Here is a 19,438-nt window from a genome sequence, read left to right as displayed (position 1 = left end):
AGGGCGGCGGCAACGGGAAGCGGCTCAGAAAAGGCGGCGAAGACGCCACCGCCGCACACCTGTTGGTCCTCTCGGCTTTACCTGCGATCGCTGTCGAGCTTGGTCACTCCCGCTAGTGGCTCGCGGGCTGAGGGAGGACGAAGCAGGGCGCCACTAGCGCGCCTGCGCGCGTACGGCGGCCGGAAGGGACAAGAGGCGTCTCCTCTGGTGACAGCTGTGAGCCCCACCCTTTCCCCACGTGGCCGCGAACACCGGGTAAGAAGCAATGGCCACCGAGTGTCCTCGCGCGCGGGGCGGGAGTGGGTGCTGTGGGGTCGGGCCGGTCACTTTGGCACCGCCCTCAGGGACTCGGTTTTGGGGAATAAGACTCATACGGAAGCCGCCAAGGGACAAAACTTCCCCACGTCCCTGACCTCGGGGGGGTGGGGTTTGGTGGGTTTTTTTTTTTGCATTCATTTGCAGTCTGTGTTCTGAGTGCCTGTTTTGTCCACGGGCAGTGGCGGTAAAATGGTAAACAGAACGGACTGGGCCCTAGCTTCTTAGGGGGGTTAAATTTCATTGGGGAAGAGGCTAGACAGTAAAAGCAAATAAATAAATGAACACTGTCGGTCCAGGGTAGAGATAATATTCAATAATAAAAGAGAGTGATGGGCTAGGAGAACTGGTCTGCTTTTCTCCAGAGGGGTTATGAAAGCTGTCCCTTGGGTAGCTGGGAAGGATGAGGAGGTGGTGGGAAAGTGCAAGTGAGAAGGTCCAGATAGAGAAAGTGCTGGTAAGGAGACCGCGTTTTGTTCTGAGAGGGCTTGGAATCCACTGAAGGATTTTGCGCTGGAGAGTGAGGTGGTTTCTGTGATTTCAAGTCTCCCTCTGGCAGCTGAGTAGAGAATAGAGGCCCAAGGTGTGGCCTGGAGGAAGCCAAGTGAGGCCACCGGTCAGCAAGATAGTGCTGGAACCAGGGTGGGTGTGGCGGGTGGAGGAAAATGAGTCTTTGGAGTCTTCCCCCTGGTCAGGGCATTGTCTTCTTGATGAGCAGAACCCTGGCTTAGGGAAACTGGCTGGCAGTTGGGGCCTTGCTAACTCCCTTTCTTCCCCACACCCAGCAAGCCTCCACCTCATCCTGAGGGTTGATAATGCTGTGTCCTGGCCTGGGGCCTTCCCCAGGGGCCTCCCAAATGACCCATCTCCTGGCACCATCTTTCTCATGAGCTACAGTTACGTACTTTCATCCCCCAACCCAGCCTTTGGCAGGACCTAGGGGACCCTGGAGGATTCACCTTAGGGGTGTGTTCCAATGCCAGACACTGACTCCTCTACTCAGGGACCCCAGTGCTGGGCAGAGGGAGGCTCATGGAGCAGGGGACCTAAGTCCAGAGACACACACAGGGCTCTGAGTGGGTCCCAGGAGGAAGCAGACTGAAAGGGCTGGTGGAAGCTCCCCAAGGGACCCAAGTGGAGGGAAGGTATTAATGAGGCAGAATAGCATGATCGCCAAGTCACTTACTGCTTGTGTGATCCTTGGCAGGTTCTTCCCATTCGGAACTTCAGAATCCTCCTACATAAAGTGGGTGTAATGGCCTTCCCCTTTAGGACTTTACCTCTGGTAGGGTGGCCACTCACCGTTGACCCACTCAGGTCTGAAGTGTGACCAGGGTGGCAAAGCAATGATGCCGGTTTCTTGTTCACGAAGCCAAAGAATGAGCTCCTCAAACACTCAAGGTAGGAGAGCCAGGTACCGGCTTTTATTTAGAGATAAAGTGAAAGGACAGAGCTCCTGGCTCACACCAGGAGGGGACAAGAGAGTCCAGTGTGGTACGTTGTCTAGGGGTTTTATAGGCAGTTGAGGGTTTTTGAGAATATGAAAAAAAGCTTAGGGGTGTGGACTTGTTAAGTAGAATATTTAGAATTAACTTAACACAAGCAACTTCCTGCTCTGATCATTTCTCCCTGAGATACCAGCTTCTTGGTCTGGGGACAAAGGAAACAAGGCCACCTGCCCAGCCCCCAAGGCGGGCTGAGGTATTGTTTGCTAAAGAGTAAGTTAAGAATTTCTGACTTCTTAACTTCTTGGGTATTAAAATGCAATCTTATCTTTAAGGTGGAATCCTTCTTGCCTTTTACTGTGGTGTTTATGGCTGGGCCTGCATGCTAAATTAGTTGCCCAGTTTGCAAAATCACTTCATCAGATCTGAAGGAGGAAAGACAGCACATAGGCCTGGGCCTTTAGCATGTTAAAGTGGATCTTACACAGATTATAAATGATTAGCATAATATAAACATGTGCTACTCTTCTTTATCTGGGGTATATTAACTCATCTCGCTGAAGAATGACTCTGGAGCTGAATGTTTAACACAGAGTTTTAGTAGGGGGTTTCTTTGCATGTAGTTACATTGCTCTGACTGCAAATATCCTGCCTTGCTTTTTCCGGAGGCGCTCACCCTACTCTGACCACACCCACAGTCCCTGTCTCAGCAACATCTGAAACAGAGTCAGGACCAGAGTTTCTCCTGCAGCCCCCAACTGGGAAGTTCCTGCCCCTCAGAGCTGGACAGGAACACCCCTCTCACACACAAACGAGCCCGGGTGCCCCACTGAGAAACTCTTTATCTCAAAACAGAAAATCCTTACTGTCTTCCTCCGCCTTTGACCTTGGAAATCCTTAGCAACCTTCGCAACTCCCAAACATGCATCCTGTTCTTCTGGGGTAGAAAGGAATCTGGGGGGACTGTCTTCAAGGGAGCAAGGGAGTATTGAGTTGTTTGATGCCCTTATGCACCACCTGCCAAATAAACTTGTCAAATTACCTCTTAATCAAAAAAATAATAAATAGGTAACATTTACTGAGCTCTTGTTCTGTATCAAATCATATTCTAAGTGCTTTATGGGAATTAGCTAGTTGAATTTTCACTATAGCTCTATGAGGCAGATGCTCTGTGTTTATCCCTATGTCACATGAGAAAACTGACCAACAGGTTAAGTGAAGGACCTGGCCCCTGCCCCCTGCCATGGGGCATCTGCATGAACACAGATGGAATAATCACTTCCTGTGCCACCTCCACAAAGAGAAGCAGGGGCTTGAATGGCCTGTTTCCCACACGGCCCACACTAGTGCTCAGACTTTTGTCATAGTCCCCTACCCTGTGCCCTTGTCCCTGTAATGCACTTTTTGTAACGTGTGATTCTAGAATGGACCCGGTACTGGAAAAAACAAAACAAAAACAAATTATTTAAAAACATTATTTAATGTTTTAGGACAGTCAAGGAAGTTGATCATGAACTGTGTTGGAAAACAGTGTTGTATTGGTGTTAAATGTCCTGTGTTAAGTTTCAGCTGTGATTGTGTTAGAGTGACATTCCCTTGGCAGATTCATGCTGATACATTGAGAGGGAAGGGTGGGATGCCTGGAGCACACTCTCAAATGGTGTATGTGTGTGCATGCACACACACTCTCTCAGAGATTAACAATTAACATCAGTGAAGCCAGGAGAAGGGTATACCAGTGTTCCTTGTTGTATTCTTGCAGCTTTACTGTAAGTTTAAGAAATGATGCATTTTAAATGGCAATGTGACAATTCCAATGTGGCAACTTAGTATTACTGCAGTAAACAAGGTAGATACAGTAAAACAAGTAAAATGGCAAAAGATGTTAACCCTGTTAGGCTCAGGGCCTAAAGCCTGTTGCCCTCTTTATTAAAAAGAGAGGTCGGCAAATATTAGGTGTTAATAAACTGCCTTCACCCCCAGAAACCTTATTGTCAGACACTGGGAAACCTTTCACACAAGACTTGAGACTGGCAGCTGACACTTATCATCTTTTAAGTGGCTAACGGGCGCCCAGACACGTTTTATGAGATAAAAAGTACAGCATTTCGTCGGGAATAAGAGCGAAGCGTACATCTCCTACCTTGTGGTGTTGAGCATCAGGTTCTGTGACATTGATGAAGTTAGAAGAGAGTTAGGAATGCCCCCTGCCTCACCCAGAGGCTGGGGCGGCATGGAGAAGCAGGCTGGAAGTCAGGCAGACAGAAAGAGAGACACTCCTCATGGATACCCAGTCGGGCTGTCGGGGTCTGATTCTAGACACACGGGCCTTTGAGAGGACTTTGAGAGGTGAGACGGGGCCATGGCCAGACATCACTCTCACACATTAAGAGTCGTGGACCAGAGGTGACTGTCAGGCAAAGAGCTGGGCCAGCACTGGGATGGAGGCGTGTGCCCCACCTTGTGATTCAAACTGCTCCACAGCCTCTTTCACTGCCTCCTCTGGCCTCATCTCGAACTCCTCAATGTTTTCTCGAACATGAGGAGCCGCTGAAGCGCATCCTCAGCCTAGACTCTCGCAGGTGCCCACGGCCTTCCTCAGTCCCTCGCATCCAGGGAGATGCCTCTGAAGGGGAATCCTGGCCTCCACTCAGGTGACTTTCCCGGCTCCCAAGGGGGACGGGGGATCCACTGAGGGAGACGCAGGGGAACCTGTCGCTCGAGACTTTGAGATCAGCAGCCAGGCTAGTCCCATTTAAGTGGCTGATGAGCGCCCAATGTTGTGTGCCATAGATGGCTTCCTTCTATAAGGACAGTGAAAGAAAAGGCAGGCACGGATGCCTATACTCAACTCCGAAGTTATCTCAGATGAGCTGGCAAAGATGATGCCGGGGTTCTTGTTTGCGGAGCCAAAGAATGAACTTGGCAAACACCCAAGGTAGGAGAGCCAGGGAGAGGCTTTCACTGAGAGATACAGTGAGAGGGCAGAGCTCCTGGCTCACGCCAGGAGGGGACAAATGAGCCCCCTGTTATTATTAATTCTTATTTAAAAATTGTATTAGTGTAACAGCTATAATGTTGTTTTATCATAAAATTATATACAAAGTAGTTATGTGGTAAAATGTGATTACACTCTTACACATTACATATATATCATATGACATGTAATGTAACAATTATGTATTTTATTATAGTTGGATAACCATATATAATATTAAGATATTTTATCTTTATCTTACTAACTTTCTTCTACACTGAGGGCATGTTGCATTCCCCTTCTCTTAGATAAAATATAGTAAACGCCTGTCCTCTCCTGTACTGTTAGAAGCTCTGTGAGTGCCAGGATATCACCCTTTCCTGTGACTCAGGTAGTCAGAAGGTTTCAGGGTGGTCCTGGGCTCCCACCCCATGAGATGCTCCCTAAACGGTGGCCAGGCTCCCAGTGGCCCTTTGGACCTCAGTGATGCTTTCTTCTCCCCTACTCAGCCCGGGAGTATACGTCTGTGAGGTGCCTACAGCCCCACGCAGAGGGGATGAAGATGGCCTCCAAGCATATCACCCAGGAGACCTTCGACACGGCTGTTCGAGAAAACATTGAGGAGTTCGAGATGAGGCCAGAGGAGGCAGTGAAAGAGGCTGTGGAGCAGTTTGAATCACAAGGTGGGGCACACGCCTCCATCCCAGTGCTGGCCCAGCTCTTTGCCTGACAGTCACCTCTGGTCCACGACTCTTAATGTGTGAGAGTGATGTCTGGCCATGGCCCCGTCTCACCTTGCATGGCAGCCGTGGGCCCTGTCCCCTCTTTGCTCTCCACCCTGGGCAAACTGACCCCCAGCTTTCACCTTTGCTCGCTCAGCCCCTCACTTACCTGGACCTCACCCACACAGCTGCAGGGCTGGGTCCTTCAAAGCAGGCCCATTTTAATGGTCACTGCCTTGGAGAGGCTTTTCCTAACCGTCTCCTGAGAAACAGGGCCGCCTGCCTCTTACCCTACCTGCACCCCAGCTGGAGCTCATGGAGACGGGGAGGGAGGAGGTAGAGTACTGGGCAGACCCCCTTGGCCTCTGGAATGGCGTAGTCTCAGCAGAAGGGGCATTAGGTGTGGCTCCAGCAGGCCTGTGGGGATTATGCTGCCACTTGTTTCCTGACTCTCGCACTCCCCACAGGGGTTGATCTGAGCAACATTATTAAGCTGGTGCCCAAAGTCTCTGCAGATGGACTCCAGGAGCCCACACACGACATCGTGCAGGTAGGAGGGGGTGGCCTGTGTGGATGTGGTCCCATGCACATCACAGGTAGCCGTCTGTCAGTGGCACCTTCTCTCTGGTTCCCAGATGACACACACAGGCTCTGAAGGTCAGGGCCTGCCCAGTGTGTGCCAGTGAGCCTGAGCTTGCAGGCAGGACTCCCTGAGCCCTTGTCTGAGGGCATCCTGGGGGTAGATGGCACTCAGTTATCCCTGGTGTTGGGAGCCTTGGGGTAGAGAGCACCATGGAGGAGCCCCTCTCTGGCCTCCTGACCACTGAGTTTGCATAGAAAGAGGGACAGGAATCACAGGAAGAGAGAGTGTATTACCTATTAGCATTGACTGTTTACCAACACAATTACAGCCCATCCTTGTAACAGTTAAACCAGCCACTGAGGTAGGTGGTAGTGTCCCTGACTTATGGATGGGGAAATGGAGGTCCAGGGCCTGCCCTTGCTCTACAGAGACCCTGACAAGGAAGGTAAAACTCTCAGAGGTTAAATGCTTTCCATAAGGCCATCCATTAAAACTGTGGTGAGTGTTGGTAGAACAGCAGAAGGTTGTAATGTTGATTGAGAACGAATGTGGAGTCAGTTCTGTGCAATGTGCTTTCCTCATGCTATCTCAGTTATTCTCCCAAAGACACCTTCAATGTTGGGATTATTATCCCCATTTGACAGACAGGTAATCCAGAGAGAAAAAAATGTTGTACCTTGCAGCAAGGAGGTATAGCCTCTTGTTATTTTCTTTTGACTTTCTTTGTTAGTAAGTGATGTATTTCAAAATAAGCTTGTTTTCTGACAATTTTTCTATTGGGTTATTCATCTTTTTCTTATTGATTTGTAGATACCCTTTACATATAAAGGATCTCAGTAACAATAGTCTCTAGGAATCACTGAGTACTTAAGTACTCCGCATTGTGCTAAAATCTGAAAATGTGTTATCTCAACCTGATTTTGGAATCTGAGACTTCCCAAGGACATGTGACCCATCTGTGGTCATAGCCAGTGAGGGTCAGAGCTGGGACCCAGATCCAGGTCCCTCTCCCAGGAGAGCCAAGCTAGGAAAAGCTCTGTTGTCTTCTACCAGCAGTACAGGAAACTGCTGGTTTGTTTACAACCTTCGCTCTTTTATTCTTCTTAATTTGACTTCTAAAATTTCGTTTTTCAATGTGAACATGTTCTTGATTTTAAAGACTCAAGCAGTACTCAAGCATTTATAATAAAATCCGAAAGTCCCTGTCCTGTCTCTCCTGCCAACCCCGTTCTCTCCCTTCTGTGGGGTTGGAAGGCGTTCACTTCTCCCAGCCCTTGCTCATCTTGCAAATGAGCTGACCATTTCTTACACACCCTCAGCACCACTGACCTCTACTTATGTGTTGTAGCTCTACTGCATGAAGAAGGTCAACTTTATGATGCTTTCTGAAGTTAATCTGACAGAATCATAAAATTTATTGCAAACAGACTTGTTTGAACAAACCGAGTCGAAATCTTGGAGCTCTCTGGGTAGAAAGTGAGCCGAGCCAGTTTTATATGTGAGGGATTGCAGAATAAAAGGCATCCATCACAGAGGGAATGACCCCAGGTGTTGGTGGACAGAGCCCCTGTCACTACGTGGGGTTGCTCCCTCCACTTTAGCAGCTGTGCCCCTTCCCCTGACTGTGGCAGGATCTGGGGATGCCGGCAGCACCCAGGGACCGTGAAGATGCCGATCTTAGCCAACTCAAAGGCTCAGCCTTCTGATAAGACCCAGGACAAGAAGAGATGTCCTGAAACTTTGATGTATATAGTATGCAAATTTTAGGCATTTCCTCCCCCTCTGCTCTGACTAAGGCAGAGTAACGAACTCCAGTACTCCGCCTTCAATGGCTATTGTGTTGCAGGCCCTGCATGGTTCTTGCTCAAGCGCCACATCCTCCTTTTCTGGTTTCGTGTTATCATGTATAAAGCACAAAACCTACCGTCGAAACCATTTCTAAGTGTACAGCCCAGTGGCATTAAGCACATTCACATGGCTGTGCAGCCCGCCACTGCCCATCTCCCGAACCCTTTCATCTTCCCAAGGTGAAACTCTTGTTGCCAGGAAATGCTAACTCCCAGCCCCGCCCCCAGCCCCAGCCCCCTCCATCTACTTCCTGCCTCTAAACTTGACTCCTCTAGGGACCTCATATAAGTGGAATCCTACAGTGTTTGTCCTTTTGTGTCTGGCTTATTTCCCTGAGCACAGTGTCCTTGAGTTTCATCCATGCTGGAGCAGGTGTCAGAATCTCCTTCCTTTTTAAGGCTGAATAATACTGCATTGAATGGTTGGACCACATTTTGTTTATCCATTCATCCACTGATCTGATGGGCACTTGGGTTACTTCCGTCTTTGGTCGTGAACAATGCTGCCGTGAACATGTACGTACAAACATCTCTTTGAGACTCTGTTTTTAATACTTTTGGGTACATCCCCAGAGGTGAAATTGCTGGACCAGCTGGTAATTCTATATTTAATTTTTTGAGGCACCACTAGGCCGTTTTCCACAGTGGCTGCACCATTTCACATTCCCACCAGCAGCGCCCAGGGTTCCAATTTGTCACATCCTTACCAACTCCTCTTATTTTCTGTTACTTTGATAGTAGCCATCCTTATGGGTGTGGTGGTACCTCACTGTGGTTTTTATTTGTATTTCCCTAATGCTTAGTGATGTGGAGCATCTTTTTGTGTGCTTCGTGGCCATTCATGATCTTCTAGGAGAATGTCTATTCAAGTCATGTGCTCTGGTTTTGATCTATTTCCTAATATTCTGTGATGGTGTAATGTATTCTCAGTTCAGTCCACAAATCTAGCTCAGTGAGGGTTGGCCAGCAGGTATCCTTGCCTTCAGAGCAGTTGAGGCTGAATCAGAGCCCTTTGGGCTGATGGTGTCTGTAGAACTACCCTCACTGGGGCCTTGTATAGATGATTTCTTAAGCTCCAGGTGCCTGGGTTCATGCTAAAGCAGGTTGTGATGACATTGAATGGCAGCTAGACTTGCCTGCCTTGTTCAAATTGTTCACTCTCATTTTTATTTTGTTCCCAAGGGCTTAGAGCTGAATTTGGTTAAATTAAGTGTGTGTGCAGTGCAGTTTCATTTGACAGATGCACAGTAAATATTTGTGGAATGTATGAGAGACAGGCAGGAGACGGCTGGTCTGGTGAAAGTGGCTTTTGCCTTCCTTGGAGAGCTGGCCACTGGAGGGTGTGTCATTAGTTACAGGTGCATAACCAACAGGCTGAAACAGCCATTGTATTCTTACATGATGCTGCTGGGTTGACTGAGCTCATCTGGATGGTTCTCCTGCTGGTTTGTTTGGGGCCTCTCATGCAATGGCACCTAGGACTGGAGTGCTCAGTACGTCTGCACTCATGTGTGTGGTTCCTTGGCAGGGCCACCGAGGTTGCTGGGCCTCTCCCTCTCCACCTGGCCTCTGCAGTTCGAGGCTGCTATGCACATCTGTGCAAGCTGCCACAGCAGGGCTGAACTTCCACCACAGGCCTGGAATTCAGGAGAGGGAATCTTGCAAGGATGCAGTGCTGTCTCAGTGGCCCTCTTTGGGCTGAACTGATACTGAAGTTTCTCCCATGACCCCTAGGTCCTGGACAACCTGCATGAGTCTGTGGCCCACTCGCGCCCCCAGGAAGTGTGGGCACACCTTGCCCGCTTTTGTGAGCAGTGCAAGCAGCACAAGGCCTGCCGCTTCCTGGCGGCCCAAAAAGGAGCCTACCCTGTCCTCCTCACTGCCTGGAAGCTGGCTGCAGCAAGTGACCGGGGCCTCCTGCTCCAGGCCCTCAGCGCCCTATCAGCCCTGACTGACGGCCAGCCCGACCTCCTGGATGCCCAGGGCCTGCAGCTACTGGTAGCCACACTGGCCCAGAATGCAGACTCAGCCGATCTGACCTACTCTGGCATCCGCTGCGTGTGCCATGCCTGCCTGAAGCATGAGCAGAATCGGCAGAGCTTGGTGAAAGCTGGCGTGTTGCCCCTGCTTACTGGCGCCATCACCCAGCATGGCCACTGTGCCAATGTGGTCAGGGAGGCCTGCTGGGCCCTCCGTGTCATGACCTTTGATGACGACATCAGGGTGCCTTTCGGCCATGCCCACGACCGTGCCAAGATGATTGTGCTGGAGAATGGAGGCTTGAAGGTGCTCATCAAGGCAGCCAAAGGTAGGAGCAGGTATAACAAGAGTGAGAGTTGAGCTTATGACTGATTCAGGTATGGCTGGCTCCAGGCTCCACTTGCCTCTCTCCACTTACTCCCACCCACATGACAGCCCTAGTGGAACAGTGTCCTTACTCCTGATTGCTCCCAGAGAGTTCCAGTGCAGTACTCATTGGCCTGGACCACATCCTGTGCCCATCTCTGGTGCCATCTGGAGAGGAGGCTCAGCTCTGTCCAACCACACAGACTGAGAATGGGGCAGAGAAAGCTCTTCAGAGTTTAATATGGGCATTTGCTGAAGATGGGGCATGTTGCTAGTACTCACTGTGGCTGGTCCCCGGTGGAGGTTTACACCTTGGTTTATACTTGGTCACAAATTGTCGTGCACATTATGTTCCTGACGCTGGGTGGCCATAGTGAGCAGGCCACAGGAGGTCACAACACTCAACACTCACATTTGGGCCCCAAGCCCCTGTCCCCATCCACTGCACCCACCAGAAAAGGCCTGTTGGGTCTGGCGCACAGGGAGTGCTAGACGTGCCTGTGGACCTATGGCACTAGGTTTCCATGGCCAGGCTTGTGTGCACAACTCGGGCCCTGGCTGCCAAAGAGGCCAGCCTGCCCTTGTTTCCCCTCCACACCTCCAGAGAGAATGAAACCAGGCCCTTACCATCTGTGAAGTCGGGGATAGTTTGCATCTCCCTTGTTTATTTACAGGAGTTCATATCAGTCAGAGTTCTACCAGAGAGACAGAACCAGTAGGATATGTGTAATATAAAGACATCTACTGTAAGGAATTGGCTTATGCAGTTGTTGGGCTTTGGAGTCTGAAATCCTTGGGGCAGGCTGGAGGTTCAGTCAGGAGCCAGCACTGCAATCCACAGGCAAGCCTCTTTCTCTTCGTGGAGACCTCAGTTTCCCTCTTAAGCCTTCAGCTGGATGAGACCCACCCAGACCACTGAGGTCACCTCCTTTACGTAAAGTCAGCCGGTGGTGGATGTCACCACATCTACAGCACACCTCCACTGCACACCCAGATCGGCATTCACAGTGTCACTGGGGGATGCACCTAGCCAGGGGGGAACATTCCAACTGCCCATCACAGAGCTCTGTATGAACGCTGGCTGTCTGCCCCCCACTCACCTCCATCTCTCCTCCCTGGTGTCTCAGCCTCATCATTGGTGCCCATGTTTAGTTTTGCCCCAGTCAGCTGTGTCCATATGTCCCTCTACAGTTTCTGGATTTCCCACTGCACTTAGAAAGGTCATTCCCACCCCAAGATCATAAAAATAGTCTCGGATGTTTTGTTATAGCACTATTATGGTTTTCTTTTTTTAGTAGGGATAGATCATCAGTTGGTCTGGAATTTATCTGGGACACTGTGGGGGTGGGGGTGCGGTCCCATGACTTCTCCATCAGCCAGCAGGGGGCGCTGCAGGCCTGGGCTGTTCACCCGGTTCTCCAGGTAGGTGGCGGCTCTGGCAGGCTGAGGGGCTGGGGCTTCCCAGGTGGAGCAGGATTCAGAGCCAGGGCTGCTGGCTCCTAGCACCCTCCTCATCCCAGCGGCGTCCCTTCCGTCTCTCTTCAGCATTCCCTGACAACCCCAGCGTCCTGGGCGAGCTCTGCAGCACCCTGTCCCGCCTGGCCGTCCGCAATGAGTTCTGCCAGGATGTCGTCAACCTTGGGGGCCTCAGCATCCTGGTGACCCTGCTGGCCAACTGCAGCGACCACCAGGTGGGCATCCAGAGCCAGCTCAGGGTGCAAAGTCCTCCATCTCCTGATTTGTCATTTCTGTTGATGCCTGGGGTAGGCTCTGGGCCTCCCAGTGACCTTAGCCCCTTTGGACCCCTGCTAGCCAGACAAGCTTAAGTCAGAACATACTGCCCTATCCGCTTATCCCAGAACCAAAATGTCGTTTACACTTCTCAGGGGCCTGTGGGCCGGAGCTGAAGTTATAGGGAAAACAGACTCACCCACGCTCTATTTCTGTCCTTTAGCAGTGCCTTCGTCTGGGCTGGCCTAGACCCTGGCTCAGGTGTGTGATTCTTGAGCAGGGCCCGCTGCTTGCTGCCTGGGTTCCTCCTGTAAAACAGGATGGGGGTCCCCCCACCCTGGGTGCCCCCCACCCATCATCCCTTCCTCTAGCCATCACCTATCAACTCCCTCTCCATGTGCCCTGCTTAGGGCAGGAGTACTGTACTGGCCCACGGCAGCAGTGGTCCTGCTGCCACCAACCCTGGCCAGTGACATCAGCCAGACTCCTCCCGTGCGGAATTGGAACCGGCTTAAGCAAATGACAGAATGCATTTTGCTTGTGCTCCTGGACAGTCGGGGGGGGGGGCCTGGTGTCTCTCTCTCCCTCCGTCCCTCTCTCTCTCTGTTTTGGCTCTGCCCCTCGCTGGGCGGTCAGCAGTCCCTGCAGCGTCCTGCTGGCGGTCTTCAGCTCAGGTTGGCCAGTGCCCACCGGGGGGCTTGACTGTGGCCAGGGCAGCCTCGAGCTCTCATTGCTGGCCTGAGCCACGAACCCCCTCTGTGTGTCTGGTGGGAGGCGTTGTGGCAGGAGGTGACAAGGTCATCCAGAAACCTGGCCTGGATGCAGGTGGCCTGAACCACAGGATCCACCTCCCCAGCCTCCCCTGCCTTCTCTGTACAGCAAGTAACAACTTCATGGCCCACCTGTTGTTCAGACAGGGAAACAACCCCAGACCCTCCGTCAATACTCACCTCCCACAACCCAGTAACCAAGCAGTTAGCACCTGGTGCAGTGCCACCTGAGGGGTTGCCCCGGGGTGACCCCTGCGTCGCCCTCCATGTAGGACCTGGTGAAGCAAGTCCTGAGCGCCCTGCGGGCCATCGCAGGCAACGACGATGTGAAAGACGCCATTGTCCATGCAGGTGGGACACAGTCCATTGTGGCAGCCATGACCCAGCACATGGCCAGCCCCCAGGTACTCACCCCAGGGGCCCACGAGGTGGGACAGGGGCCCAGAGTTCCCCATAAGTATCTCAATCAGCCTTATGACGCTTCCCATTTCCTCAAGCGGGGCCTGGGTAGCAGGGGCCAGAGCAGGGCAGGGAGAGTGAGGGGCGGGGTGAGTGTGGCAGCTGGGAGAGAGTAGAGGAGGAATGGGCGGAGGGACTGGCCACCCCTAAGAGTATGGTTGCTGTTTTGGTCACCCCGGGATGGCCCTGTTGTGTACGGTCTGGTTCTGTACACACTGATGGGCTGATGTGCCTCTCTCCAGGCGAGGTCACAGGGTGCTCACCAGGGGAACTGAGGATGGCAGCCACAGAGGGTTGTCAGGATGGTGGGGGTCTGTCTGCCTCCTCTCAGCCATCCCGTGACCAACCCCCACAGGTGTGCGAGGAGAGCTGTGCGGCCCTGTGTGTCCTGGCCCTGCGCAAGCCTGAGAACAGCCGGGTCATCGTGGAGGGCGGCGGGGCCCTGGCTGCACTGGAGGCCATGAGGGTGCATCAGCAGGAGGCTGGTGTGCAGGTGGGCCTGGGGGCCAGGAGACTGGTGGGCAGGCAGTGGGCAGCAGGATGCAGGCCCTCCCTGACCCTGTCCCCGTCATGACCCAAGCTTCTCGGGTCTCCTTCTTTTCCAGCCCTTGACATGCTGCACCTACTTCCCATCCTCCCAAATGTGCCTGATTCTGCCTTTGGCTGTCTCCTTTCCTGTTCCTTTGCTGCTTCTGCATTTGACCTTTTCCTTTCTGAGCAGTCCTTTTAGAGGGGCCTGGGGAGGAGAAGGAGATGGGGATTTGCAGAGGTTTGGGGAGGTTTCCTGCCACCCTTAGGCTGCTCCTGTGTGTGGGACCCACTGTGCACGCCTTACTGGGGAGTCAGTGGAGCCAAACCTCACTCAGGGCTGTGCCACCCCTGCCTGAAATCCACACACACCCTCGAAGCTTCCCTGCCCCCCCATTGCCATTCTCCCAGCGCACGGGCCTCCTTGTCGGTCCTTAGACACCCAGGCTCAGCCCCACTGGGAACCTTTGCCCTCTCTGGTCCCCCCCGTGGGACGCCATGCCCTTGCCTCAGCCACCACCTTGTCCACTCTTGACCACCCTGTCCGGGCAGCGCCTCACACCTCACCTGCTTCCCATCCGCTGTCCTGCTGGCGGTGAACACCTCACCGGGATGCTTCGTGGCACATAAAGAGAGCGAGTAACGGTGTGATTGGCAGACGGGCCCTATGTACGAGCTGCTTCTCCCACTGTCTCTCTGCCCTCTTCCCCGGGGGCCCTGCCTCAGGCTCTCGCCGGCCTCAGAGAATCCACTCTGAAACTGAGGGTCCCACACCTCAGGAATGAGCTCCCCCTGCCAAGCGCTTGGCCGCTCTGAGCTTCTATTTCTTCACCTGGGACATGGGAGGATCAGCCCTGCCTCCCAGGGCCACTGAGCGGATGAGGCAGACAGATGAGTCCAGCCCGATGAGTCACAGCTTGGGCACCCACTGAATGTTGGCTGCAGTTAGCATCACCCCACTGGTGTTATGCTGAAGACCCTACCCACCAGCTCACAGCCACTCCCCTTCTGCTCTCTCTTCCAGAAACAGGCCTGTATGCTGATCCGTAACCTGGTGGCTCGCAGCCAGGCCTTCTCACAGCCCATCCTGGACCTGGGGGCTGAAGCACTCATCTTGCAGGCCCGTGCGACCCACCGTGACTGCGAGGACGTGGCCAAGGCTGCCCTGCGGGACTTGGGCTGCCGCATCGAGCTCCGAGAGCTGTGGACCGGCCAGAAGGGTAACCTGGCGCCATGACCCCAGGCTCAGTCTGTGCTGTGACTCTGGGTGAGTCGTGAGACTCAGGAATGGGGGGATTGGGGGGTCCCTATGTCCTACCACTCTGGCTCCTGGATTCCTCCCCAACTCAGCAGGAGGTGTTTTCTGATGGGTGCCAGCTGCAGCCTAGGGGGTGGAAAGGGAGCACTGGTGAGGCATCTATACAGCAGAAGGCAGGCCCTGGGGCCCAGCCTGCCCTCATCCTGAGCCTCTCACCAGCTGACAGCATTGGCATCATCCACATTATGCCCACCCTACCCCACCCTGTGCCCTTTCCTACCGGAAGGGCCTCCTCAGCATTGCTTGGGGGTGAAGAGCTGTCTGAAACTTGGGAGCCATACTGGCCAGTCTCAAAGCAGGGCAGGGGTCCCACTTCTGTTCTTCCAAGGCTGCTCTCACCCCTGCTCTTGTTTGTCTCACCTGTAAAATGGGTCACAGATGCCTTGTTTTGCTGGACAGAGGGTAGAGACTGGGGCCTGTCAGTCTCTGGGGTTCCACTCTAGCCAGTGGTGCCTGGTAATAAAAGACCATTGGCTGAACAATGGAGGGGTTTCTTCCATAGTGCGGCGTGGTATAGGGGCTGCCACCAGTGGCCTCAGAGAATAGGGGAGGGTCAGACATTCAGGGAGGCCTTAGGGTTGCTGAGCAAAGCAAAGGGGTTTGAGAATAGCCTGGGATATGTGATCTGCTGTCCTCAGGCACGCAGGCTGCTGGGGCCATGTCAGTGTGACTGTGGGGTTGGCAGGGGCCAAGATCGCTGTTACTGAGCATGAGTCCCCTTGGGGGACTGGAGAGCTCAGTATCCAGCCCCCACTCGGCGATGTGGCCTTGAGACAATGACATAATCTCTCTGAGCATTGATTTGATCCTCTGTAAATGGAAGAGGCATAGAGACCCCTCCAAGGGGTATTGGATATGTGGGGGGCCCCTGATTGCCTTAGCTTCACCACCTTGCCTGCAGTGCTTACCCCACCTCCTAAGTGTTTTGGGAGTCCCCAGGCACCTGTGCCTAGTAGACCCCAGCTTTTCTCCTCTGCATTCAGCTCAGGAATCATATTGTGACCTCCTGGCAGCTCATACATCCCATGTGGCCCAGTCGGGTCAGGGCAGCTGCAAGACCCCCTGTGGGCTCCAGGCATGGTGCCAACACCTCCGGCCCACACACTGGGAGCCCCTGCCCTCTCTCGGAGCACCCACCCCATGCTTGTCATGAGCCTCCCCTAAGCAGTGGAGAGCCTGAGTTCAGTTCTTGATATCAGCTCAAGCTCTTTCCCAGCAGGCTCCTGGTTTCCATGGAAATCGGCCAATGAAAATAGCTGTGGTGGGGCACTGCCCTGGTGCCACCTCCCTGTGCTGTCCAAATCTTCCCCTGCCTCTAGCTGAGGGCCCTGCTAGCTCAGTGGGGCTGATGTGAACCTCTAACCCAGTCACCCATCCCTGACCCCCATCCCTGGGGACTCAGCCAGCAGGTAGGAGAAGTATCCTGCACCTGCTCCAGGCTGCCCTGACTTGACTTCTGGAGTAGAGCAGGGAGTGTGACCCTGGGGCTGTCCTGTGACCTTGGAGTGGTCCTCAGGCCCTGGGAGCCTCACATGTCTGTCTCATGGGGTTGGGTACTGCCAGTCTTAGGAAGCCTGTAGTGCGTGCCCTATAATCCCCACCCCAGCTGTGCTCTCAATGTGCCCCAGGTTCCACATCGTCCTCCTCATAAACCCAAACTATCCTCTAGGCCCTGCTCACCTCCCACCTTTATCTTCCCCACCGTTCCCTCCAGCCACACCAGCCTCCCCACCTCAGGGCCTTTGCATGTCCAGTGCTCTGCGTGGAGTGCCCTTTCCCAGCCCTCCCCATGGCCAGCTCCTTCCTGGCACCAGGTTCCAGCCCACTATTGCCTCCTCAGGGTATTCCCCAGCCACCCCCCTTCCCCGGTATCCCAGCCCCATCACCCGTTGTGCTCTGTCTCTGATCTCTGACCCCAACTGAGGCCACTGTGCTTGTGTACTTTCCTGTTTGTCTGACCCCCACCAGCCAGGGGCTCCAGATGGGCAGGCTTCTGTCTCCCTGCTCTGCTCGAGCTTCTCATGTTTCTGAACATACACCTGAGTGAATGAATAAGTGCACAAGATGGCTGGAGGCAGGGCCTCTGCCCCACAGCTCAGATATTTCCCCTGAGCTCCCTGCCAGCCTTGCTGTACAGCTGCAGGCTTCTTCAGGAGGGGTGGCTCTGGCTTATCAGCTCTTCCCACCTGAGCCAGAGAAAACAGGCCTCTTCAGTGGGTGTGGTTCAGGGCCTGTGTGGACATCTCCAGGCTGGGTGGGGCCCTGTGCCACATTTCACTGAGGTTGGCCATGCCAACCATTGCAGAGTTGTTCCAGCCCCTTATCAACCTCCTCACCTGAAAACAGGCACAGGACCACGACCCCCAGCAAGGCCTGGCTCAGGATGCCCAGCACACAGCATCCCTCTGAGGAGCATTTGCTGTCCTCATTGATGACATGGATCTGGGAGAAGGGGGAAGCCACTGCAAGGGAGGGGCCAGCATGTGTGGGCTGTGCTCTATTGCTATGTGCTCTTGGACAAGTGGCCAGATTTCTCTTGAGCCTCTGGGAGGCTGAGTGAGACTGCCTTGAGACCATCCTGGCTTGGCTGTCATCACTGTTGTGTTTAGGACACATTCCTCCAGCCAAGGAAGGGTCCTGGGTTATGATCACACCTCTGAAAGGCAGGGCCTGTGAACCCCATTTTCTAGATGAGATAGACTCACAAGCATCCAAAGGCCTGAAGTGGGATGAGAACCCAGCTCAGCCTGCCCCCACGCCCCTCCTTTGTTGCCAGCATTTCTAACCTGACCTTGGGCAAATGGCTCTCTGGCCTTGGTTGATTAAACCCTGTCTGTCATCAGGCCCAGGCCTGGCTTGTGGCCGTCCTGTCAGATGGTTCCTGAGATCCCTGGGAGGCCAAGAGGCAGTGCTCTGCCCAGAGCCAGCCGCCACCCCAGAAGAGCTGGGGTCCTGGACACCCTGGCCAGCACAGCCGAGGTGCCCACAGTGGGGGTGTCAGTTCCTGACGCCAAGGGGCATCACTAGTCATTAGAAGGCAGCAGAGGTGGCAAGATGCCAGCATGCTGACAAGCAAACAGAAGCCAGAGCTCAGCCAGTACCTTTGGCACCATCAGGAAAGGCAGCTCAACACGGGGCTGCTGCCCAACCCTTGCCTCACTTGGCACTGTCCCTCAGGGTACTGCGTGACCTTCCAGGGCCTGGCAGGTAGGCACTGGCAGTGGGGGGGACTCCTCCCACATAAATATCTGCCACTTCGGGTGACAGGCCACACCCGCAGTTGGTCCATGCCCACATTCCATGAGGCGCTATTTACAGAGAGGAAACAGGCCCCCGAGAACAGTTTATCCATCACCAACCCTCTGGAGGCACTTGCTGTGGACCAACATGGCTGGGAGTGTTTCACTTCATTCCTTTCATTAACACTGCTGTCAACCCTGGGAGATAGTTGGAGAAACTGAGGCAGGGAGTTTGAGTCACTTGCAGGTGACCAGCAAATAAAAAGCAGCCCCTGGCCCTTCTAGCGAAGAGCACTTGTTGCATGAAGCTCAGTTTTCTCATCTGCAAGATGAGCACTATGCCCCCCTGCCATCTGGAAGTCAGGTTGTGAGATGGTGTTTGGGAAGCAGCCAGCACAACAAGGATCTGACACCCAGTATGTGCTCCGCAGACCTCAGCTTCCTCATCTTCTCCAGAGGGCAGAATAGGGACCAGGGTCTGGAAGCAGCAGGGAAGCAAACCACAGCTGAAGTGTGGGAGAGGAGGTCCCTGGGGTGGGGGTGGAGTGGGGGGCAATCGTGGAAATCTTGGGTCAGATGATGGTGTTGGGCTAGTGACTTGCAGTGTGAGCCTCAGTCATCTCCCTCCCCTGGCCCCTTGCTCCTCCATACAGGGGCCCTTTGTGGTGGTGTGGATTAAGCACGTAGCAGGGGGCTTGAACAGCCCTGAAATATGAACCCTTGTTAAGGCCTAGCTTTGCTCCCTCCCAGGATCCCCTGGTCTGAACTTGATATCCACTAACCCCAGCCTGCACCTAGAGAAAATAAGAGTCAGTATCTGGAACATTTGTAACCCTCCCTACCCCGGAGATTAAGGAAGTGCCCTTGGTGAGTCACAGAACAGGTCGGAGGAGGGACGTGCCATGACAGCCAAGCATTGGAGGGCAGGTGTCTGTCTCCCTCAATTGCTGGCATCTGCCCACAAAGAATCCCATAAACAGCACTTCACAGAGAAACTGAGGTTCACGTACCAGATGTGACCTCCTGAGAGAGTTAAATGTTCTCAGCAGAAGGTCCAGGGGAGGGCTGCAATATAAGATCTCCCATGGGAGCAGCCCCAGAGAGGAAAGATCAGGGTGTAGGAATCATTGTCCCGTGAGGAAACCAGCCTGCAAGCAG

General features: G+C 53.6%; 2 protein-coding genes across 5 annotated transcripts in view; one reads left to right on the top strand and one right to left on the bottom strand.

The window, feature by feature from the left end:
- SUGP2 (SURP and G-patch domain containing 2) overlaps positions 1-332 on the bottom strand; it is a 47,800-nt gene extending 47,468 nt beyond the window's left edge. For 3 of the 4 annotated variants that reach the window (XR_008993045.1, XM_057489983.1, XM_057489984.1), the window contains exon 1: positions 82-331. The gene's annotated coding sequence lies outside the window, so the exon portion shown is untranslated. Of the gene's footprint in view, positions 1-81 lie in introns of all 4 variants that reach the window. The other variant, XM_057489985.1, reaches the window with a different exon arrangement.
- Positions 123-15,520, top strand: ARMC6 (armadillo repeat containing 6). The gene is made up of 8 exons (XM_036895588.2): positions 123-255; positions 5,247-5,420; positions 5,927-6,009; positions 9,624-10,197; positions 11,781-11,926; positions 13,009-13,140; positions 13,551-13,688; positions 14,748-15,520. Exons 2-8 carry the CDS (start codon positions 5,294-5,296, stop codon positions 14,958-14,960), a joined length of 1,413 nt encoding a protein of 470 aa, XP_036751483.2. The 5' UTR covers positions 123-255; positions 5,247-5,293; the 3' UTR covers positions 14,961-15,520.
- The last annotated feature ends 3,918 nt before the right edge of the window (positions 15,521-19,438 follow it).

Source organism: Manis pentadactyla, chromosome 12 (genome assembly GCF_030020395.1).
Source record: "Manis pentadactyla isolate mManPen7 chromosome 12, mManPen7.hap1, whole genome shotgun sequence".
Taxonomy (NCBI): domain Eukaryota; kingdom Metazoa; phylum Chordata; class Mammalia; order Pholidota; family Manidae; genus Manis; species Manis pentadactyla.
The sequence above is the reverse complement of the archived record's forward strand: the minus strand, read 5'-3'. Positions and strand labels throughout refer to the sequence as shown.